Source organism: Mercenaria mercenaria, chromosome 10 (genome assembly GCF_021730395.1).
Source record: "Mercenaria mercenaria strain notata chromosome 10, MADL_Memer_1, whole genome shotgun sequence".
NCBI lineage: Eukaryota > Metazoa > Mollusca > Bivalvia > Venerida > Veneridae > Mercenaria > Mercenaria mercenaria.
The window spans coordinates 21,439,245-21,466,091 of record NC_069370.1 but is presented as its reverse complement, the minus strand read 5'-3'; the positions used below and the strand labels follow the sequence as shown (position 1 = coordinate 21,466,091).

Genomic DNA, 26,847 nt, shown 5'->3' with positions numbered 1-26,847 from the left:
GTAAAAATAATCGCCTATATATGTATCATCTAAACAAAGCATAATTCCTACTGTTTGACCTTTTCAAAAGTGACAGAGATAAATGCAGGACAGTGCTTTTCCACGTATTTTTCAGGTCGCATGACATATTTTATTAGTTACTGCATGGAACTGACCTACCTAATTTTCCTTGTTATTTGTATAAATGAATGAAAATAAGACTGTGACACGAAATTCGTATCTGGTGGTATGCCTGTGTTATTGCATTTACGTTGATGTTTCTGATATTGGCTAACCGTGTTAAATAAGATATTTGGGCATTATAGCTTATGTCTTAAGTTATATTTATAAACGTATGTCGGTTCAGAGTAGACAGTATTATATACGTATACATGTATATTACATACATAGCTGAATATGTAGATTATACATGACTCTTAGATGGATGCTTATTGTTTGCACTTAGTTAAGGGTTAGTATATAGAAGGGCATATCACGTATGATGCTTAGCTCGTGATTGTTGGTTAGTGTGCAAGGAATCTTAGATCATATTATTACTGACAGTCTGTTATTAGTTCAGTATGAACTTTCAAAAGAACCAACACCCTAATTCTGCAGCAGACGACACTTTGATCGTAGAGTACATGTTCACGTGCTTTGGTATTTTTATTCATGAATATGTGTCGATTTATATGTTTTAAAAGAGACAGATTTTACTAAATATACCTTTATTATGTTACGATGTATTTGATCAATAAACTTGTAAAAATACATAATATCGGGTGAATTAATATTATATTTCCTTATTATGTTATTAAATTAAGTTATTTACACTGACAATTATTGATACTAATAAACAGGTCCAAAACGACAAGTCAACATTAATAATATTTCTCCCATGGTAATCAAACGAAATAGGATTTAGTTTCATTCAAGAATGTGGACAATTACATAAAAAACGGGCACGATATCATCATTTCTTCAAAAAGTTCAGTGGCGTGGGTGTTGTAAATTAAGTAGATTTACACAAGGCGCGTATGCACAACAACACCTAGACCTTATTGATTGTTGTAGACTATGATAAGTGTCTGAAGTGGTCTTCTAAATGACCGGGATTTAAGTGGTCTTCAAATTGACCGAGATTTGTCGGATCATCCGGGCTAGCGACAGATTCCATGTTTCAGACGACAATGAATTCCCGGCGTGTTACAAAATTTCAAAAAGTCCAATCGCTTTATCAATACTTATCAGTACAACAACCTGGCGGGATGCTATTGTGTTGCTCAGATTATTATAACAGAAAAAGATGGACTGCTTTAGATAGCCGTTGACCTTAGACGCAAAAATGTGCAAAACATTTATAAAGAAAGCATGGTACTTGTAGATAAATTGTTTTATTTCTTTCAAGTGAATTTTCAATTTTATGCAAATACTTTTTTATGGTCAACCTGCTTCACACTTTATTCACATAAATTTGTCGTGAATGCCACCTACAGTAACCACAATGACTGACGTAACACGGTTTAGAAATTCAAAGGTAAGGGTAGATTTCCCGGAAGCACAGCCATGAAACACAACCAGACTACTTGTTTTCGACTGAACATTTACAAGCACATGCTCAAGTAGGTTTTGAATGAATCTTAACTGTAGAAGTGCCAAAAAACGTATGCCTTGACACAAATAACGGGGCTTTTTTTAGAAATGTCTGTATAAGTAGTTCTTTACTTGTAAAACACTAGACAACGGGAAAAGCATGAACAAAGCGGAGGCTGTAATGTAACAAGTAAAAACATGATGGTATTGCGAATGAAATCTGTATGTGTTGAACGCTTCCAGTCTGACTATTTTCAAGGCTGATAAATAGTTATAAAAAACGCATAAGCCAACTATATATAGACCGCTAACTAAACTATATTGAACTTTGTACTGCAACTGCGACCCCCGCCCCCTCCTCATCACCAAGTTATCACGGTACATAGCATAATATATTTTCTTCTTAAAAAATAGTGTTATCTTTAGTTCTTGGTTTTAAAATATAATTCAAAGGTATGCTAGACCCAAATTTCATATTTGAAAATACTATATATGGTTGTCGTAAATCTGAAATTAACATCCTTATGCGTTTTATCAGTGTTAAATAGTTCACATTTGGTACAAGCATATTTAAACACAGGATAAATGTATACTACAACTAAAAACTGGAGTTTTTATGTTTGCTTTTTTTCTTGTTGTTGTTGTTGTTCTTGTAGGACATTTAGCCACATACACAAATGATTCAGTTATTTAGTCATTTAGTATAGTTAAATGCATTTAATGAAACTGTTCTTCATTAGAAGTAAAAATCTAAAGATAAAATTTGGGTTATGGATATCTTAAAAGAAGATAAATTTTCGCTAAATGAGACAAACAACATGTCGCACAGACAGTACCGTATAAGTACTTATTTCTGCGGGCTTAAAATTCTGCGTTTTTTCAAAAATGATGTGGTATTAATTTCTGCGTACTTTATTTCTGCGGTGTCTGCCTTCTCACGTTGATTGGATTTATTTCTGCGGTTCTGTATTCACCGTTTGTTTCATTAATTTCAAATAGACAGGTACGTATTTTTTTGTTATTTTGACAGTTATGCTGGCTTCCGGATTGAAATTAAAAGTTGACGAAACCTAACGTGACATTGTCATCATCACATAATGTTGAGTGTTAAATAAAAACGCACCAAAAACACTCATTTTATAAATATAGTCATGCCAAACAGACAAGAAAAAACATTCTCATCTGTGCATTGTAACGGTATGATATTTTTGTTAATCACGCCTTTTCAAGTCCCATACAAATAATGGCAAATATGACCGTCACCAGACGGATCGGTTAACAATAGACACAAAGGATACAATGGATTGTGTTTATCACATAATTTAAGAAAATTGAAAATGGCAGCTGACTGCTCAATAGTGAACGAAAATCACAACAAATTTGATGGTTTTATTATGTTTATTCAACAGCAAAACAATAACAAAACAGTTCTATTATATTACCGTTACTACTAAATTGTTTTAACTTGCTTCGTCGGCCTTCGGCTACATGTGGGACAAAGCCGATAACGCTATCGGACATTGTCTTATACTTAACCGGATTATAATGGCGGCTTGTATCATCGTAACACGGCATGTCGGGACAAAAATTTCTGCGGATTTAAAATCTGCGGTCTTGTTGTCTTCCGCAGAAAACGCAGAAATAAAGTTCCCGCAGAAAAAGTACTTATACGGTAGATGGGAGACAACTCGATATTATAACAAAATCCACCGAATGTCAATATTTATATTTTCTATTATATATTTAATCCTTTTGAGAGTAAAATACGTTTACTTATTTATCTTGGCATTGTTTGCTAGGAAAACGCCTTCTTTTGAATGTAAAGGATAGTGGAATAGACGTCAATAAATCGCCTTTGTTGATTATGTAGAGTAATAGCGCAAACAACGATAGCATCATAACTATGTATGGAGACCTATTATCCGTTTTACAGTAGCTTCATAAAAGCACAATTTAACAATAATTTAAAACGTAGCTTTTTCTTATTCCACAGTTTGTCATGAAATCTGGGATGTTTTTATTAAACAAAAGACCGCAAAATGGTTTTACATAATATGCATACGTATTCAAACATTCGGATGCATTACATTTACACATTGGCTACGTTCGATTAGATTAACGAAAGTTTAATCCGCGCTTATTACTGTAATTCAACACAAATTAAACTGTCTATACGCTTCTGAAATTCTTTCTTATATAACATAAATACGTGTAACTTTCCATTTCAAATGTAAATCAATTTAATTGAAGATTATCGCTTTAAGATACATAGATAAGGAATTTTTTGTTCTGCATTTGAAATTCTGTCGCTCTGATGTGTCTGCACTATACAGATTGGAATTCACTTTTATGGCCCAAAATTGCATAAAGTTGGCTTTAAGCTTTACTTTAGTCGTTTAAGAAAGCAGGCTAATCCGGACTTTCGCTTTAATGATCCCTTAAGCCTACGATATTACGAATACATATGCAGGCACCGCCCAAAATGTCTTTTAAAGCAGGGATTAGAACCCTAAATGGTGTGTTCGTGTCTTTGAGAAGGTTAAGGGCAAGTGAATCCGTTATGTTTACGTTGACCAAACCCACGTAACGCAAAGGGCGCATCGGAATGTATCGGGTGTAACCACAAGTCGATCTTTATCTTCCCTGATTGAATGCGATATATTCTAAATTGCATTTATTTTAGTTTAAGGCTATAAGATCAAAATGACCGCGAAGAGAAGAAAATGAAATGGTACGTTATCTAAACAATTAGTGACCTATTAGTCACCGTTCTATATATACATGCACTATAGCCCTTAAATTGAATTGCTTTAGGGTACCAGAACAAAATCTGAAGAAAAAAAAAACATACAGCACACATATATATGCATTGAAACAATTGTTTTAGTTCCACGGTAAATCTGACCATATACTAGTAACTTTTTTAAATCCAGATTTCACAGTTCTTTTAAATATGTTTTTTTTTTTTTTTTTTTGGTTTCGAAAACTATGTAAATCTGTTTTATACGTCTAGCAGTTTATTTGTATGAGAAAAAAATACGAAAAATGTACCCTTAAACATACTCTCGGGTTCTTTACATCACAAGCTCAATAGTATCTCGTATATCATTCATATTTTATGTGAATATATAAAGCTTGTATTTGTACGACGATAAACAAAAAAAAGAAATTCTAGTTGTAACTTCATGTTACGATATTACAAGTTGGACATTTTAACACGACGGAATACATCTACGTTTTATACTAAAAAATTTCACTTTATATTTCAGGTTTTATTATTAAATATAAACATATGCATCAAATTTTGTTAAGATAAAAACTATATAGTATTTTTATATTTAACTCATTTATAGGCTTAACTAGAACTTGGCTAATATATCATTGTTAAGAACTTCGGCGAAAAAAAGAAAAAAAGAAGAAAAAACGACCATAACTTCTCCGTACAAATATGCCATGAAAACGTCTACAGTAAAAACCACATTAGCATTGTTAAAGCATTTTTTTTATGTTTGATTGTATTTCTGTTTGAAACAAGATGTTTCAAAAATCAGAGAGTACTCATCAAACAAAGAGTTCTGATATATACAGATATAAGGGCATGTCTCAAACTGTTTGTGAATTAATTAACGGTATGTAAGCAATACATTATTTAATTCATCTATTAAACAAACGCTACCTTCAATTTTCCCATACTACAGTAAGTCAGTTATAACACTTGACAATTCTACAATTACTAATCCCACCCCTGCGGTCGGTCACTCTAGCAGAAAATATGCTTTTGTTATTCTTACGCTAATGTTGACCAATAGTTAACTTTCTATGGCTTTCTGTCGAATTATTAATGAAAAAACTGGGTGTGGGTCACGAAATGGATAATAAGGATTTATCGAAATTATAACACTTTCACCTCAAGTATGGAATAGGTGGGACTAGAAGACATTCTTTATTTGGAATCTTACTGTTTTAACTGCATGGAATTTAGCGCAGGAATATTTTCGTGAAAAATTGCGACTTCTTTGTGATAATAATGCTTCGGAATAGGATAATTTATTGAAAAAAAGGAAGTTTTATTTAATATTGTGGAATTTTTATCCTTTGGATTACATAATTTTGAAGTATAACTTTTCAAAATTAAGATAAAGGATATATTGTCAAATTGGAAATAAAAACGTTTACTGTTTAAATACCGGAAATTATTACTGAATGAAAAAGGTAAGAAAATATTAATTTATTAATGCAATAATTTGCATTGTAACAGTTATGGACCATGTTGTAGGATAACTTTGTATTTGCATTCAAATAATGTGTTACATTTTTAAATGAGAGTTATTGTTACAATTGTACTATCTATTTGAACTGTCAAAACATGTTCCCGGCTTTCATTATATTCTGTTCACACCTGTATAAGATTAACATGAAAGCCAGAAACATGTTTTGACAGTTCATAATAGTACAGTACGTGTTATTCAATAAAAATATCAAGATTTCAGAAAAAAATACAATGTTTTATACGAGTATTTAATTTTAAGGGAGCACTTTTAGAATCTGTCCGTAGGTAAAATCTGCATAATTTGCAATATCCAGTACCTGTATGGTTTAAATAAAGGTAAGGCTTTTTTAGTTTGTATATTTCATAATTGGGGGGCTGCTGCCCCCCACACCCCCGCATTTTCTAAACCTGGCGAGGAAAATATATCCATGCTACCATATCGATAAATAAAAGAATGCCCAAATAACGAGAATAGCTACGGACAGATTCTAAAGTCTAGCCATAAAATAAGCAAACATGTATATTTTGCACATGACAAACGTTCGAAAAAATGAGACCGAAAAGCGAGAGCGTCGATCCATTTTTTATGACACAAAATGATCGTTTTACTCGAATCCTTATATAATTCGTTGTGCTATGTTCATCCTATATTCATTACTTAAGTTTGCTTGGATAAAGGTAAACCCAAGAAAGAAGAAAATTATGAAAATTTCTACCTAATGTCTTTTGACCTGTATACCTTACCGCAAATACTTACAAAATCGCATATCACATACTCCTGAAACACAGTTCAATAACCGGAAGGTTGCACAATAAATGGAAATGGGCACAATTACCCGAAGGGTGCACAATTTTCGGTTATAGGACCGTTATGGATGTATTACGTTATTTTGACGCCATTTTACTATGCCGTCACGTTTACGTCGATATTTTTGTTATATGATTAAATGATTTAAACGGTCGAGTGCCCGTTGTTGTTTGGGTATAAAATAAGCAATTCATTCGACAGCGGTGGCATGCCGCTCGACCTCACTAGCGCGTCTAAGCCCACTGGGCCTTCTGGCTACGCCCGCGTGCAAATCTAGTTTTAGTGTACTAATATTTAGACACGCCAACAAGTGTATACTATTGATCGGAAAGCCATTCAATAATTTTATGCTACAATTTTCTGCTATTCTGATACAAAATGTAACTTTAATAGACTGTTTTCACTATCGCCATATTTAAAGTCATTATTTATTGATATTCTACGACTATTAAATATCAGATCAATGCTAACCGAAACAAGAGATAAGCAAACATGTCATGCATTTACAAATTGACCAATTAAACACTAAAACATACCATATTTGATATGATTTCGATCAATTTGTCGATACATTCTCAATTTCTGGGGAACTCTTGAGATATTTCTGGAAAGTCCAGACGTAAAGTCGTGTCCTTTTTCATCATTAGCATTTCAGTTAATATAGTGGTATGTATTTAGATCGTTTTTTATTTTTACGATCAAAATCTTACTGGCTGCATTTTATGAAATATGAACGTATTTCACGCGTCCAATTTCCAGCTTGCATTTTTAAAAGCGATTTCAGGTTCTTATTGGTAATACCGTCAAATATACCCATGTGAAATGTCTACATAATTATGTCAGGACAATTCAAGGTGTTTGTTTCAACAATCTTGCAGAGTAATTCTGCAATTATCACTATTCTATTCCTTTCCCACACTCTCCTTTCTTTATCCGACAATCAACAATAAAATCGGAATCAATTTTTACGATATATCTAGACTGGTCAATGGTGTATTTCAATTTGCCTCTAGGTCCCCGTCTAATGTTTGTTCTTCGGGTGTGTTTTCACAATGATATTTTCGATAAAAAAATATGGATTAGTTACCTACCAGGCTTCCTTGATAAAGAACCATTTCTGTCTTGTCCTGACCTTCACAGCATGATCAAAAGTTTTTAAGACGTTCTACATGTATATGCGGTGGCGTTGTCACAGAGAACATTCGTCTCACTTGGAGATCGAACACAGCACCTCTTATCTGACAGTGCTGCACTCTGCCACTAGGTGGACTGGAACGTTTCACATTTAAAAATATTGCAGAGATAACCTTTATCTAGATTCCAACATTACCCTTACATTCACTTGTCAATGTTTCTAAAATTAACTTTGGCTATATGTAAAAAAGATAAAAGTCATGAGGTCTCGCAAAATCATCACTACCCCGAATGAACATTTGTATCAACGATACCATATGAACTTAGAACTTAATGCTTTGAAATATCTGCCGTATTGTCAAGTTAAGTTATAAAACTTTATTGTGTTATTGATTTAATCAATGCTTTCTTGCATGACAGACAGGATTTTCCCGGAGTTTGTTGCGCTGGAAAAAAAAAACTCGTCTTCCACCCTATTGTGTAAATAAATGTGTAAATACACAGGCAATTTGCAGAAAAGCACTTAAAGAAAATCGTTTATTTTATTTCAATTTTTCTATTATTTGAAGAATAAGAGAAAAGAATCCTGCCACTGGTGGAGGATTTCGATAGAAATATCTGGTTCTCGGGTAACTGTTTTTGCGGTAAACCACCGGATGGAAGTTGAAAATCTTGCTGTACTTTATGAATGAAAGCGTAAATCCATACGCTACTATATTAAACAAGTCTATCACTGGTAGAAGGTGCGGATGGAAATATCTGCCTTTCGGGTAAAGAGCTTCAGCTTTCGGGTAAAGAGCTTCGTTGCCGTTAAAACAGTTACCCTCTGGACAGATATTTCAGTCCGCAGCTTCAACAAGTGGAGGATTCTTGTGAGATGCAATCAGCATTTGGACAGAAACTTGCAGGGTCCTCTTCATCGAAGCAATTAGCATGTTCAGTATACTACATATATCCTCTAAAACACATTGCAGCATTCAAACTCCTTGATCCAAAGATTTAATGCATGCCGGTCTGGAATACATGTTAAATTATGCATTCACTGTTCATGTGAATACAGTATGGACATAATTCTACTTTTCAAATATGTATAATATGTATATTATATAGCTGCACATAACTAAGAGATTACTAAAAACCAATATATCTAATTTATGTGCTAGATTCTTTTTTTTTCTTGTTGCCGTCTCAGTAACACTAACGTACGTTGGTATTTTTTTTATAATTTCATCAATCGAGTGTCAGTAAACAGCAGCAGTGAGCTGATAATCTTATTTTGTTTAGTGATTACAAGTTAATTGTAAAAGGGATGTCCAAAACAGAACTTGTGGTTACCGCATTATCTGTATTACTGCGTCAATCGGCTTTTAAGATAATTTATCTAATGTTGCGACATTTCAAATAATATTGAGTATTGTTGGGTAACTTTAAACTTCTTAATGTGTCAGATTTCTGTAAAGAATCGATGTGTCAGGATTTTTGCTCTGTTGCGTAAATCATTTAAAATATCAAATATGACAGCACAAATTATAACTGAGCACGGCGCAAAAAAAAATCCCAAGAAGGAAGACCATTTTCAAATTTTCAAATTTTGCGTGCACACATATCTGCATGCGTGATCATTCCTTAAGTTCCAAGACCCGCCTCAAGGGTGCGGCATCTATTTTTGTCAAATGCAACACTGAAGTCTTATAACAACTTGAATAAATCCAACGGTTCTGAGTTGAGAGTTGTTTCCAAAACATCTTTGTATTGCCAGACCCTGGTTAAGGCCAAACAAAATGCCATTTGTATTTTTACTTTTCTTCTTCTAACAGAGCAACACTGTTTCAGTCTCATGCCTCATAGTTGATATAAAAAACACACAAGTAAGATGAAAGTTAGCAAAAAAAGCCTTTTTTTTAGACAGATATAAGTCCAGTAAATTTATCTTTATACAAAATGTGACTATAAGAACTTTTTTTTAAGTTAATTGAGTCAAATATTTTTGTACACTGGAAAGGTCAAGGCCACGTTACTTGATTTATTTATCATGTGAAATTATAGTCTTTCTCTAGCATTAAATCTAAGCAATGGTTACTTACATGAGTTTGCCTTCAATATTTTACTGTAGGAACTAATTATCTGCCGAACTACTTTCTTACAGCTCTGACCTTGACCTTTAATAGATCCGATTACAAAAGTAAATGTAACCGACAATTGACTAAAAGCATTTTTATCAAAACTTTCCCAGTGTTTTCGTTTTTTCCAGTTACCGAATGTATAAATAAATTTTGTCAAATGGAATGGACTTCATCAGAAAATAAATATAATTTATGTAAACAACAATGTGACCTGTTACGAATAAAAGTAAATATCGTTGCCATCTTCATGAACTTGAAACTGTTTTCAATTAAAAGTGTCAAGTAATTTACCATCCACAAATCTAAATAAACATAAATGGTCACCCATTCACGAGGTTTGATATTAGTATAATTATAATTTATTTGGACGCGGCAATGCTTGAGTGGGTCAGTTGACCAAAGGCCAGAGGCAAATAACATCTTGATGTTAACATAAGGTATGGTAAGGCTATTTGTTTAATATGGAATAACAATTCAATATTTAAACACTATTTGCACATCCTTTTCAATCATGGGCGTTTTTCGTTGACCGAATATTGACGTAGTTGTTCAAATAAACGGAAAAATGTCAACGATTTCGTTTTTTGGGTTTCATATATTTGGTTAGGTTTAGGTCATATAGCGACTTCTAGGTTATTAAGGTGCAGGAATACCTGATCTTCCCTTCCATGAATTATTTTACTGCCCAGGTGGGTGTCACAGGGTGAGAAAAATGTGCAGCCAGACCGGGACTCGAACCCGGGGCCTCGGAATACCGTTCCGATGCTCTACCGACCGAGCTACCCGGCCGCCTACACACTTTCTCCCCGTTTTAATAATCAAGTTCTATACCGTGACACATTTCCCCACCATTTTGAAATTCGTCCTCGAATTTCAGTGGGTACTTTATATATAAGCAATTACAGGCGTCGGAGACTAACCAGTGTAATGCAGTCCCGGTCTGGCTGCACATTTTTCTCACCATGTGACATTTGGCGCCCAACATGGGCATCCGGGTAGAACCGCCGATCTTCCGTAAGTCAGTCGTGTGATTGCCTCTCATAAAAAATTCTACATTCCTTGTCCAATTTCGAGTCCAACTCGGTGAGTGACAAATGGTTAGAAGTCACCAGTATACTTTGGTTTTCAGATAAGTTATAATAGTATTACAATGCCTGATATCCTTCGTTTCAAGGTCACCTTAATTTAAAACATATATAACAAAAATATATTTTAACAGTTGACTTTCATTTGTAGGAGTTTTAAGTCCGCAGAAAAGATTTTTACAGGTTTAAAATTCTCTTATTGCCGAAAGAGCGTTTCTCTTGATAGATCAAACAACTAGTACTTGCCTTTGGCTTTCAATTACATAAATACGTATCATCAAAATACAGCATTTATTGCAATACATTTTTTTAGCTGACCATTATGTCCGAGATGTTTTCTACATAAGAAACATTTCAAAGGTCAGTCCCTGTTTCTTGAACAAATTAGATTTCATCATCTTGCAACACTGAGTATTTTATTTTTTTGTGAAGGAAGGTAAGGGAAAGAGGTAGGAGGGATCCGTCAAGTTCTTTGTGCATTAAGCCTCAAACAGAAATAAAATTTAAAATACACAGTTCTATAGCCTTGATCTTGAATTATCTGCCCTTGAAAATTGGATTTTTTTTAGTATTTTCTTATTTTTAAGGGCAGGGCAGATAATTCAAGATCAGGCCTGGGTCCTATGATTTTTAATACATATTTCCGTTTTAAATTTGATTCTCAGTCAGTACACAAAGTTTAAAGAAATTCTGCCCGTAGGAAAATTTTTCCCTATATACATATCGGCAACTGTCCCATTTCCCCTTAGGCTAAACGTTCATATTTCATGGGTATTCGTACATGAATGATTTCATTATTTGTTTTAATAAGCGTCTGAGGTGGCGGCATTGGTACAGTTGCAAAACCTAAATCGGAGCACGTCTTGAACCAACGAACGTTCTGGATAAATAACCGACACATTATCAACATATAAAACAGCCTTTTGAAAAAAAAATGGAAAAAAGGACAACATTAAACTATAGCCTGCTGGTGGCAAGTTTTTCTGCCTTTGCGACCAGTGCAGACCAAGATCAGCCTGCACATCTATGCAGGTTGATCACGGTATGCACTGTTCGCTGTTCAGTCAGCAAATTTTCAATGGACACCTCTTTGATTAAAATGTTGTACTGTCCAAATTAAATGATAGACCAATCAATTTCAGAAATTTAGCAGGGTAAATGTTAAGATTTTAACCGAAACTTTATGTAGTTGTTTTGTATAAATAGCTTGATTGTCATTCATTCTTAAAGGTTGCTTGGAAAGAAACTGAAACGTTATGTATCAATTCCTTCCATTTTTTGTTGAAATCTTACAGGAATAAGCATGTTCCACCATCTATTTTCTAGTCTATTTCAATTTCGTCAATAGTACAAAACATTGTTATCGCAAAACTGATCGGAGATGTACAACACCTCTGATTCACTGACTCATTTGATAAAATCTTTGACGGTCAATAATACAATAGTAACTCCTCTTTCGTCCTTAGGACATTTCTTTGTAATAAATGCAGTTTAGTGTACATGACTTTGCAAACGATACCCCTTATAAAGTGCAATCTTGTGTTTCTTTCACTTTCGTAATGTCGCAGGGTCATCCTTCTCAGCTTTCAATTGTATATATATAACATATAAAACATAACTGTCTTTGCTTCTTCTTTTCTGTTTTTGTCACACTTTTTTTGCGAGCAGTGCTTTAAAACAATTAAATGCTACATCTATTCTATATGGTACATTTTGTTTACTGGACAGATTTTGATTATCAGGCTGATCACTATCAAATCAGATGTAAGCTTACGCTGCTCACAGATAGTCCAAATATGAATAGGCATAATCTTTTTTTTATTTCCTCGTGCCCTTTCAATAACACCGTGTTTTTACTCTATTTCGCTTTAGCATGTATGTGTAGCATTCCATTGTTCCTGTCGCCTTCTAGATAAAAAATGGCGGCGTAAGAACTTTAAGTATCGAAAAGAGACATTTATTGAAGCGAAAAGGAGTAAATTCAGAGGATTGTGGCTTTCTTACATAAAAAATAACATTCCTTTTTTCTTTCATTTACTATAGTAGCGATATAGTTCTTTATGGGAATATAAGTCTCTGAAAATCTGATATGCTAGAAAATGTCGAAGAAAAAAAACGTTATTGATTAAGTAAGTGAATTTCATATGAAATAAACAACAGTCAGATTTAGTGGTGTTCACCCTTCAGTAGATCGGCATAATCAGTCAAAATTTATCAGTACCGGGGGCTTTATTTTTGTTCAACTTACATACATTCAAGTCAATCATGGTCATAACTAAACCTTAAGTTCCATAATCACGACACAGCATTAACATGCAATAACTCTGACATTATTTTCCCGTTTCCGCATTTGTTTTCAGTTAATTGCGATTTTATAATTTATATACTGTGTATGAAATTACAAAAAAAAGTCAAAAGAAATAATTCAAAGACAGATAACACCTCCTCAGATGCATTTTTTAAGCTCGTAATTCATACTTCTCTCTGACCCGCATCTAATTCTTTGACCTGTTCCTCTTCAGGTAACAAAAGAGCAATGAAGTCGTCTGTGAAATGGCATATAAAGATGATCTCAATACTTTCATTCTTTGTCTGTATTTCGACATTAGTATCCGCAAATGGTTCGACAACCAATACACCTAGTGCATCGACAACATTAGATGCCATAACGGCAGCTGCAGATACATCAACAACCATATCCACTACTGCTCAACAACCAACAACAACTGATGCACCAAGTACAAGCTCGTCAGTAATGACATCAACGACAACGGTAGCCCAAACAACACAAGGTCAGACCACAACGGATGCTCCGTCATCAACTACGGAGTCTCAAACAACACAAGGTCAAAAAATAACGGATGCTCCGTCATCAACTACGGAATCTCAAACAGCGCAAGGTCATAAAACAACGGATGCTCCGTCAACAACTACAACTAACGCACCATCGACAACAACTGAGTCACAAACAACCTCAACAACACAAGCTCAGACTACAACAGATACGCAATCGACAACAACTGAGTCACAAACAACCTCAACAACACAGGCTCAAACTACAACTGATGCACCATCGACAACAACTGAGTCACAAACAACCTCAACAACAACAGAGTCACAAACAACCTCAACAACACAATCTCAGACTACAACTGATGCACCATCGACAACAACAGAGTCACAAACAACCTCAGCAACAACAGAGTCACAAACAACCTCAACAACACAAGCTCAAACTACAACTGATACACCATCGACAACAACAGAATCACAAACAACCTCAACAACACAAGCTCAGACTACAACTGATGCACCATCGACAACAACTGAGTCACAAACAACCTCAACAACAACAGAGTCACAAACAACCTCAACAACACAAGCTCAGACTACAACTGATACACCGTCGACAACAACTGAGTCACAAACAACCTCAGCAACACAATCTCAAACTACAACTGATGCACCATCGACAACATCTGAGTCACAAACAACCTCAACAACAACAGAGTCACAAACAACCCCAACAACACAAGCTCAGACTACAACTAATACGCCATCGACAACAACTGAGTCACAAACAACCTCAACAACACAAGGTCAGACTACAACTGATGCACCATCGACAACAACTGAGTCAAAAACAACCTCAACAACACAAGCTCAAACTACAACTGATGCACCATCGACGACAACTGAATCAAAAACAACCTCAACAACACAAGCTCAGACTACAACTGATGCTCCATCGACAACAACTGAGTCACAAACAACCTCAACAACACAAGCTCAGACTACAACTGATGCACCATCGACAACAACAGAGTCAACAACCTCGACAACACAAGCTCAGACTACAACTGATGCACCATCGACAACAACTGAATCACAAACAACCTCGACAACACAAGGTCAGACTACAACTGATGCACCATCGACAACAACTGAGTCACAAACAACCTCGACAACACAAGGTCAGACTACAACTGATGCACCTTCGACAACAACTGAATCTCTAACAACTTCAACAACACAAGCTCAGACTACAACTGATGCTACATCGACAACAACTGAGTCACAAACAACCTCAAGAACACAGGCTCAAACTACAACTGATGCACCATCGACAACAACTGAATCACAAACAACCTCGACAACACAAGGTCAGACTACAACTGATGCACCATCGACAACAACTGAATCACAAACAACCTCGACAACACAAGTTCAGACTACAACTGATGCACCATCGACAACATCTGAGTCACAAACAACCTCAACAACAACAGAGTCACAAACAACCTCAACAACACAAGCTCAAACTACAACTGATGCACCATCGACAACAACTGAATCACAAACAACCTCGACAACACAAGGTCAGACTACAACTGATGCTACATCGACAACAACTGAGTCACAAACAACCTCAACAACACAGGCTCAAACTACAACTGATGCACCATCGACAACAACTGAATCACAAACAACCTCGACAACACAAGGTCAGACTACAACTGATGCACCATCGACAACAACTGAATCACAAACAACCTCGACAACACAAGCTCAGACTACAGCAGATACACCGTCGACAACAACTGAATCACAAACAACCTCAACAACACAAGCTCAGACTACAACTGGTACACCATCGACAACAACTGAGTCACAAACAACCTCGACAACACAAGCTCAAACTACAACGAGCACCATCACAACACAAGTCAACAAACAACCATCGACAACACAAGCTCAACTACAACTGATGCACCATCTACAACAACTGTGTCACAAACAACCTCAACAACACAAGCTCAGACTACAACTGATGCACCTTCGACAACAACTGAATCTCTAACAACTTCAACAACACAAGCTCAAACTACAACTGATGCACCATCGACAAAACGATCACAACACTCGACAACAAAGCTCAACCTACATGATGCACCATCGACAACAACTGAGTCACAAACAACCTCAACAACACAAGCTCAGACTACAACTGATACACCATCGACAACAACAGAATCACAAACAACCTCAACAACACAAGTTCAGACTACAACTGATGCACCATCGACAACATCTGAGTCACAAACAACCTCAACAACAACAGAGTCACAAACAACCTCAACAACACAAGCTCAGACTACAACTGATGCACCATCGACAACAACAGAATCACAAACAACGTCAACAACACAAGTTCAGTACACTGATGCACCATCGACAACACTGAGTCACAAACAACCTCAACAACAACGAATCACAAACAACTCACAAACAAGCCAACTACAACTGATGCACCATCGACAACAACTGAATCACAAACAACGTCAACAACACAAGCTCAGACTACAACTGATGCACCATCGACAACAACTGAGTCACAAACAACCTCAACAACACAAGGTCAGACTACAACTGATGCACCATCGACAACAACTGAATCAAAAACAACCTCAACGACACAAGCTCAGACTACAACTGATGCACCATCGACAACAACAGAATCACAAACAACCTCAACAACACAAGCTCAGATTACACCTGATGAACCATCGACAACAACTGAGTCACAAACAACCTCAACAACACAAGCTCAAACTACAACTGATGCACCATCGGCAACAACAGAGTCACAAACAACCTCGACAACACAAGCTCAACCTACAACTGATGCTACATCGACAACAACAGAATCACAAACAACCTCAACAACACAAACTCAGATTACAACTGATGCACAATCAACAACAACTGAGTCACAAACAACCTCAACAACACAAGCTCAAACTACAACTGATGCACCATCGACAACAACTGAGTCACAAACAACCTCAACAACACAAGCTCAGACTACAACTGATGCACCATCGACAACAACTGAGTCACAAACAACCTCAACAACACAAGCTCAAACTACAACTGATGCACCATCGACAACAACTGAGTCACGAACAACCTCAACAACACAAGCTCAGACTACAACTTATGCACCATCGACAACAACTGAGTCACAAACAACCTCAACAACACAAGCTCAAACTACAACTGATGCACCATCGACAACAACAGAATCAAAAACAACCTCAACAACACAAGCTCAGACTACAACAGATGTAAAATCGACTACAACAGACTCACAAACAACCACAACAACACAAGCTCAGACTACAACTGATACACCATCGACAACAACTGAATCACAAACAACCTCAACAACACAAGCTCAAACTACAACTGATGCACTATCGACAACAACTGAGTCACAAACAACCTCAACAACACAAGCTCAAACTACAACTGATGAACCATCGACAACAACTGAGTCACAAACAACCTCGACAACACAAGCTCAGACTACAACTGATGCACCATCGACAACAACTGAATCACAAACAACCTCAACAACACAAGGTCAGACTACAACTGATGCACCATCGACAACAACTGAATCAAAAACAACCTCAACAACACAAGCTCAGACTACAACCGATACACCATCGACAACAACTGAATCACAAACAACCTCAACAACACAAGTTCAGACTACAACTGATGCACCATCGACAACAACTGAATCAGAAACAACAACGAAACCTGGTACAACTGTTGGACCTTCAACCACCGTAGCTGATACAACTGTTGGGCCAACAACTACGGTAGCTGATACAACTGTTGGACCCACCACTACGGTAGCTGATACAACAGTTGGACCAACAACAACTGTAGCTGATACAACTATTGGATCCACCACAACAGTAGCTGATACAACTGTTGGGCCAACAACAACAGTAGCTGATACAACTGTTGGGCCCACCACAACGGTAGCTTATACAACAGTTGGGCCAACAACAACAGTAGCTGATACAACTATTGGATCCACCACAACAGTAGCTGATACAACTATTGGACCAACAACAACAGTAGCTGATACAACTATTGGATCCACCACAACAGTAGCTGATACAACTGTTGGATCAACAACAACGGTAGCTGATACAACTATTGGATCCACCACAAAAGTAGCTGATACAACTGTTGGAACAACTACAACAGTAGCTGATACAACTATTGTATCCACCACAATAGTAGCTGATACAACTGTTGGACCAACAACAACGGTAGCTGATACAACTATTGAATCCACCACAACAGTAGTTGATACAACTGTTGGACCAACAACAACGGTAGCTGATACAACTGTTGGATCAACAACAACGGTAGCTGATACAACTGTTGGACCCACCACAACAGTAGCTGACACAACTGATAGACCTACAACAACAGCAGCTGATACAACTATTGCATCTACCACAACAGTAGCTGATACAACTGTTGGACCCACCACAACTGTGGCTGACACAACTTTTGGACCTACAACAACAGTAGCTGATACAACTATTGGATCTACCACAACAGTAGCTGATACAACTGTTGGACCTACAACGACAGTAGCTGATACAACTGTTGGACCAACAACAACAGTAGCTGATACAACTGTTGGACCTACAACGACAGTAGCTGATACAACTGTTGGACCCATCACAACAGTAGCTGATACAACTGTTGGACCAACCACAACAGTAGCTGATACAACTGTTGAACCTACAACAACAGTAGCTGATACAACTGTTAGACCAACAACAACGGTATCTACTGTTGCACCTACAACAACAGTAGCTGATACAACTGTTGGACCCATCACAACAGTTGCTGATACAACTGTTGGACCAACCACAACGGTAGCTGATACAACTGTTGAACCCACCACAACGGTAGCTGATACAACTGTTGAACCAACAACAACAGTAGCTGATACAACTGTTGGATCCACCACAACAGTAGCTGATACAACTGTTGGACCAACAACAACAGTAGCTGATACAACTGTTGGACCCATCACAACAGTTGCTGATACAACTGTTGGACCAACCACAACGGTACCTGATACAACTGTTGGACTCACCACAACGGTAGCTGATACAACTTTTGGGCCAACAACAACAGTAGCTGATACAACTGTTGGATCCACCACAACAGTAGCTGATACAACTGTTGGACCAACAACAACAGTATCTGGTACAACTGTTGGACCAACAACAACCGTATCTGATACAAGTGTTGGACCCACCACAACAGTAGCTGATACAACTGTTGGACCTACAACAACAGTAGCTGATACAACTGTCGGACCTACAACAACAGTAGCTGGTACAACTGTTGGACCAACAACAACGGTAGCTGATACAACTGTTGGACCAACAGCAACAGTAGCTGATACAACTGTTGGAACAACAACAACGGTAGCTGATACAACTGTTGGACCCACCACAACAGTAGCTGATACAACTGATGGACCAACAACAACGGTAGCTGATACAACTGTTGGACCCACCACAACAGTAGCTGATACAACTGTTGGACCAACAACAACGGTAGCTGATACAACTGTTGGACCAACTACGACGGTAGCTGATACAACTGTTGGACCAACAACAACAGCAGCTGATACAACTGTTGGGCCAACAACAACAGCAGCTGATACAACTGTCGGACCTACAACAACAGTAGCTGATACAACTGTTGGATCCACCACAACAGTAGCTGATACAACTGTTGGACCAACCACAACGGTAGCTGATACAACTGTTGGACCCACCACAACAGTAGCTGATACAACTGTTGGACCAACCACAACGGTAGCTGATACAACTGTTGCACCAACTACGACGGTAGCTGATACAACTGTTGCACCAACTACGACGGTAGCTGATACAACTGTTGGACCAACAACAACAGCAGCTGATACAACTGTCGGACCTACAACAACAGTAGCTGATACAACTGTTGGACCCACCACAACAGTAGCTTATACAACTGTTAGACCCACCACAACGGTAGCTGATACAACTGTTAGACCCACCACAACGGTAGCTGATACAACTGTTGCACAAACTACAACGGTAGCTGATACAACTGTTGCACCAACAACAACAGCTCCTCCAACACTTATTACCGGTAGGTAACAAATGTTATCCTTTCGTCCGAACTACATTTTGTAGCTTGGGTTTCTCTGTATGGATTAGGAATTGTGTATTTCAACTTGAAGATAAAATGAAAGGGACTTTTGTGCAGTCGTTCGAATTTAATTTCTTGGATTGACTCGAACTCGAGAAATACCACCCCACTCCCCCGCTCCAACTCCACCATCGAGGGCATCGGTGGTCTAGTGGAAAAGGTGTCGGCCGCTCAATCCAGGGGTCGTGGGTTCGAGCCCCACTGGGGTCACGACCATGACTTCTCATTTGACACCAGTACTGGTTTTTCCAGGAAGCAGACTCGAGAGTGGTTCAAATAAGCTGAAGCTTTCATCACAATTGAGCTAAAACAAATTAGTATAAACTAAACTAAGCTAATGATTTTATAATAAATTTATTTAAACACCATACATTATATCGACGTTTTGGTAATTATTTAAAAAGAAAGGTAATGCTGCATTATTTTCTGTTCAAAATAAAGACCAGTATTTGAAAACATTGCAAAAATTAACCCGGTATAAGATGGTTCCTTTAAATTTAAGGCTTACGTCTCGGCTATGGTGAAACTACTGGTGACAACGTTATGCCGGGAACCGATGATGAGTGCAACGTACAGATCAATACAGAATATGATGTTCCGTTTAGGGAACAGAAATTTAGGAAAATATTTGTAAGTACATGTACATATTAACTTCTTTTACATAGAACAAATAAATAGTCATTTTTTCACTATCAAAAGGAGCGACAGAGCTAATGATAATACTAAATGGAGTTTTACAGATTGCATTTTGACTGGTCATATTAGTATGTCTAGTTGAATATTAAATGTTACACCCTCTTTATGTTGAAAACTACACAACACTCTTTGGCTTAAGTTCTTACTTTTGACTTAACATGTTTTGATATCATCAAACGACAAGTCATCTTAATGAAACTATACAGAAATTTAGAAATGAAAAAAAAAAAGATTTCAATGCATGTCAGTTTACAGCACAATCTATTATAATTTAGCAAGTACAGCTGTTTGAAGAATATACTAGTAGATCTATCTGATGATTGGCTTAACTGTTGATGAAAATGGGCCCTTAATCATTTTATATTCCAATATTTGGTGATTACATTATAACAGGTGTGTGCAAATGGACTCATATGTTTCAACAGGCGTTACGAAAGTTACACAATTCCCGTCAATGACGAGACTAGCTCGGACTTAAATAATATATATTGTCTGGCTCCCTACTTCGCTGATATTGACGTGGAAAACTCTGGCAAAGTGTGGTACCAGGCTTATGATGCCACTTCGGAGGATATTTCGGAGACTAGTGAAGTTTTCGTAACGGTGAAAAATCTTATGAATGCAACTTACGGTGTGGATTACAATCCAGTATACATTCTTAAAGCAACATGGGATAATGCGCCAAAGTACGGGGGAAACGCCAGTGAGGTGGGTAAACATTTTAACTGCAGACTTTGTTTCTCTCAAGAACATTCCTGTTCAGAATAATGAGTCAAAATGGACGGTTTATTTCATAGTTTTCTAACTGCACAACTATGGTGTTAATATACGGCGTTTTCACAAATACTTTTGACTTGAACCGATAAGTTAAAAAGTGAATGGAATTTAAAATTAATTTTAAGTTACATATGTACTTCATTTCCAACACGTACTTTTCCGTTTCTGGTTTCAGACGGTAACATTTCAAGTAATTTACGTGACGGATGGTGTTACTGCTTACACGTTCTATAACTACGAACCGGATGGCATGAACTTTTTATCCGAACCACAGTTTATTGGGCTCCTTATCAATGGGACGGCTGAAGGGTTAAATGATAGCCCCGACGGTTCTTACCTTCGACGACCCGACGAAAACCTCATCTTGGAATGTAAGTTACATAAGATAGGCAATTAACACACCAGATATAATAAAAACTCATATAAAGACAAAAACTGGGTGAGCAAAATGGCATTATTTAATAGCAGTCGGTCTTTTGAACTTCAGATGTTTGTTTTGGAAACAAGATCTATTTGTCTTTACAGCAAGGTGGTCGCTGTTCTCATTGTCGTCTTAGAACGAGTTTGACTGTAATGTTTAAAAGTTTATTTGACAGAAGTCTCTACGCTAGCAAATTCTGATTTACTTCTTTTAATAAATTCGAATTAGTTTTAACGTTTCCCGCGAAAATTAATTTCTTGTCTCCCCTTCCCTATTCACGGTGTTACTAAACTCTGTTTATAACAGTATACAAAGGAGCTGCAAGCTTCGAGGTGACCTTAGAACAAGAGGAACAAGGAGCTAACTACCGTGTCAGATGCAAGTCCTGGCATAAGGCTGAGAGATCCCGAATAACTACGTACAGAACGGAACTGGATAAGATGCCGCTGTGCCCATGCGTGTCTCTCTTCCTCTTTTTCGATAGACGCTTTGGATTTTCATCTTTAGATTTGGATTCTGGGACGTTTACAGTTCCGGTTTTCCCAGCAAGAGACTATGCTCCGTATGGAAAGGTGATACAGTCTATGAATTTTAGATTGCCGTGTAAATATTCTTACGAAAATCTTAAAGAGACGAGGCCCAAGTAAAATAGTATGGACAACTTATAAATAAGTTTTTGATTAAGCCCTTTTTCTAACTTAATAAGCATGTCATAAGCTTTAGAACCTTGCTGAACTATTTGTATCCTTAAAATGTTTGAACACATTTTTTTCCTTATATTTAGACATGTTCATACAACATTTGGACCGGAAGTTTCATTGGCTCTGGTAGAAGTGCTGGGTCATTCAATGCTTACAATGAATTGATTGACCCCAGACAACATCAGCTCAAGGACACGTTCTATAAGAACGTCTGCTGCGACCAGTCTGATCTTTGTGACCTCTATTATGACGTCAGACCTACGCATAACTGCTACTCAGTATTTCCATTCAGATTTGGTAAGTTCAGTTTTAATGCTGCAGTTAAGGTCAAAACTTATGAAAAATTGCTAGAATCCTAAAACTTCTTGATTGTTAAAATCACATTCAAACCTGTACTTAGATAAAAAGGTAAGCGTAGATTTCCCGGAAGCACAGAGCATCACAAACACAGCCACAAAGCCACGCATTTGCAAAGTAGGCCCACAACAAAAAGAAGCTGTAACGGAAAAATACCACCTCGGAAAAAGGTCACTACTATAAAACCGTGTGTGGTCTTTATAAACAAGTTTGGCCACAAAATTAAAACACAATGTGCATGTATACATACGTGTAATTGAACTATGTCGACATCGTTAATCGTATAGTTTGTTCGAAGTAGATGCATTGATATACTTTACAGTAAATTGTACAATGGAACATAAAAGTACATGTGTATCATTGAACATAGGTGGTGGCTTTGGCGACCCTCACATTGCTACACTTGATGGACGAACTTACACCTTCAACGGCCATGGCGAATATATTCTTCTTCGAATTCCAACGGCAAACTTTGAAATCCAAAGCAGGACAGAACGTGCAGAAAAGTCCGATGGTACTGAATCAGAAGCGACCATCTTTACAGCATTCGCAATAGAGTCTGCGGGTACCTGGCTTCAGGTGGAAATTAACTACGTTAAAACCGGCATAAATCTGTTTGCTGGTTCCAATAAAACCTATTGGGCGGATTTTACGGCAGACTTTTACGACAACGGTGACAGCTTCTCCTATGTTTCAGACAGCCTTAGCATGAGCCGTGATAATAACACGCTCGTGACAAGTTTCACGGCTACAGGTAACTAGTCTTACATTTTATAATCATGTAAAGCTAACTGCCAATAAAACAGCCATATATTCGTGTAACGCAGTAATTAATTTAGGCTGTGAGAATGAAAGTGTGTCAATCTAATTATAAAATGTTACATGGAAAGTTTGTATTCCGTTGTATAACAACAAAAGTATTTCCTGTGGGCTTCAATCATGTTTTCTTTGTACCTTCAATGGATTCGATTCCGATCGTATAGACAGTAATGACATATTAGTAACATTTATACTGTTTTCAGGTGTTGCATTTAACGTTACTGTCGGAGTCGGTCTTCTACAAATGGGCATAGGTATGAGGGATGATTACAAATCATTGACCGCTGGGTTGCTAGGCAACTTTAATGACGATGCTACAGATGACCTTTTGCCGCGGAATGCTGTGACCGCCCTTCCGAACACGGCTAAAGAGAGGGAGATTTTCCAAGATTTCGGACAGACATGTAAACACTTTAGCTATTCATCATATGTAATATAATTGTTGCACATAACTGATTCCGGTAATATTACAAATCATTAGAAAGTTATTCGTTTCGGAGATATATAAAAAAATTGAGTCTGCATAAAGGACAATTAAATATACTAGTATTTTTTAATGATCACATAAATTGACAAGTTATAACGGAGTTATACGAAATCTCGTATAAAAAAATTTACGGGAAAATTTTATTGATTTTATTTTCAAATATGGAAAGGTGTGTATTAACAAATGCTGAAAAGTGGAGCATTTTTCATTACCCAGCTATCGGCATTATATCTAGCCGAAATGACTATAGGAAACTAAGAAATGCAGCAATATATATAATAAAATGTAAAATCATATATGAAATTTTCAAATTTGTAATTTTAGGGTTGACCTCCTCGGTGGAGTCCATTTTCAAATATGATAATGGCAAGTCGCACAGTGCATACAGCTTCCCAGATTTCGTACCGAAGTTTTTAGACGAGGCAAATGAAACACTCGTTGCGGAAGCAACGTCACTTTGCGGCGAGGGCAACAACCAGTGCATATTTGACTATGTGTTCACAGGCAATGCGGAGTTAGCCGCGGCTACCACAGCAACAGAGTCCCAGGCTGCTGAAAATACTGCCGATGCAGGTATAGTTGTCTTCAAAAATAGATTGTTTTTAAATAAGATATGTGCTAAAAATGTACAAGGAGTGCGTATATTAAAAATACTTAAATCTAACATTTGATATAGACAACTTTCTGACCAGAATTTAGTATGCTATGCAGACTTTGAATTTTTGTACATTTTTTTAAAGAATAAGCTCATACCATTAAAGACTGAGAGATATGTATTTCATCAGATTTTAATGGGTATTTCATAAACATTTACATCTAAGTATTATGTGAGAGTCAATATATATTGTACTAGCCTAGATGTATTCATTTCATAAATAACATGAACGTAGCCGGCGGAACAGTCGTATTTACAGAGTTTACATTTGTATATCTGAATCTGAACTTGTGCTGTGGAACGTCTGGAAGTCAAACAATTTTGGACATATAAATCTGTTCCATTTCGAAACAGATTTGATGAGAGCCAAATTATTCTTCAAACACGTACGTAACCCAGATTTTTTTCATGCGTTCAAATTTATTTTCTATGGTCACGGCAATATTGAACTCCATTTTAGCAAATGTCGTGCCTAACGTAACTGTGAACAGTGGAACAACATTAATAGAGGGCCGTAATTATCTCTATACGACCGTAAACCAAGTGTCAACATTTACCCTCCTCGGGACGGACGACGGGACGTTAACCTACGAGTTTGTAAACACTACGGCGGAAGCCAGTCTCGGTACGCCTCAAAATGACGGAACGGTAGACGTCAATGTACTTGTCTCAAGTACAGATCCGGTGTACGTCAGGTAAGCATACAGCCTAAATTGACAGCGTGTTTGATTGTTTCATAACTTGGTCTGATGTATATTCTTTACCTTTTGCAACGGTAAAAAAGTAACTAATACGAATAGGTTTAATAACTAATAGCAAAGTAGCCTTAACTTCACTAGACATTTTTTGTTTGCTTTTTCAAGGGTATAAAATATGTTTAAAAGAGTAACAAACGGTTATCGTTTACCGTTATGTCATTGTTGTTCTAGACGAATATGTTGGTCTTTTCAGTGTCTCTGCGTCTGACGATCGCGGAGTTAACGCCCCTGTTGTTGACATTGTTGTTGTTCTGTGTACCGGATGTAACGCACATGGCGTATGTAACAACAGCGTTATACGAGAAGACCTAAAATCTACAGACAGTTTCAAGTATGCAACATGTGTCTGCGAGCCCTACTGGACAGGTAAAAGTCCACTAAAACTACAAGATAAACATTGAGATGAAGATTTTTGTAAAAAGAAAAAATAACATTCATTAATACTATTTTATTTTTTAAAAACAATTTTCAAACAATGCGGTAATAAAAATACGATTAAACGCTAGACTGCACTTCAGGATTTTTCACTGTCACATATTATTATAGCAGTTTAATTTTGATTTTGTTGAGGTTAATTCAGATGTAAATATTTGTACTTGGATAAATAAAGAATACACACAAATTATTTTGACCTGAATTTACAAATCATTGTTGCAATGTTGAAGGGAAAGGAGAAAAACTTTTTATCAAGTCAATGCTTATCTTTCAATTAATAATATTGTTACAGTATTCACGTATAAATATGTATGTGTATTACTGGTAATGAATGATGAATAAAAAATCTAAAAATACCGAAATCTCGTAATGCACAGGAATCGACTGTGAGTTGGACTTTGATGGTTGTGAAGTAAACCCTTGTTCCGTGAACCGTACCTGTACTGACAGACCAGCTGATGAACACAAGGCAAATCCGTCCCTAAAGGCTTACACGTGCAGCCCGTGCCCGACCGGATACCAAGATATTCAAGACAAATGTCAAGGTAAAACATCTGAGCTTCAAAACAATTTCTATATCTGAATTTCACTGTTTAACATTATTATCAGCTTTCTCAAAGTTCCATTTAGAAATTTTAACGTTATAGAAAGCAGTAAGT

General features: G+C 36.9%; 1 protein-coding gene across 1 annotated transcript in view; it reads left to right on the top strand.

The window, feature by feature from the left end:
* Positions 1-26,847, top strand: part of LOC123559692 (uncharacterized) — an 87,961-nt gene that overhangs the window by 43,242 nt on the left and 17,872 nt on the right. The window contains exons 43-57 of the mRNA XM_053516805.1: positions 12,865-12,967; positions 13,515-15,638; positions 15,809-16,203; positions 16,287-20,022; positions 20,585-20,712; positions 21,172-21,486; positions 21,731-21,926; positions 22,283-22,548; positions 22,761-22,974; positions 23,405-23,788; positions 24,057-24,257; positions 24,665-24,913; positions 25,456-25,690; positions 25,947-26,119; positions 26,566-26,733. Of these exons, the coding sequence (XP_053372780.1) occupies positions 12,865-12,967; positions 13,515-15,638; positions 15,809-16,203; positions 16,287-20,022; positions 20,585-20,712; positions 21,172-21,486; positions 21,731-21,926; positions 22,283-22,548; positions 22,761-22,974; positions 23,405-23,788; positions 24,057-24,257; positions 24,665-24,913; positions 25,456-25,690; positions 25,947-26,119; positions 26,566-26,733 (8,887 nt within the window). The remainder of the gene's footprint in view (positions 1-12,864; positions 12,968-13,514; positions 15,639-15,808; positions 16,204-16,286; positions 20,023-20,584; positions 20,713-21,171; positions 21,487-21,730; positions 21,927-22,282; positions 22,549-22,760; positions 22,975-23,404; positions 23,789-24,056; positions 24,258-24,664; positions 24,914-25,455; positions 25,691-25,946; positions 26,120-26,565; positions 26,734-26,847) is intronic.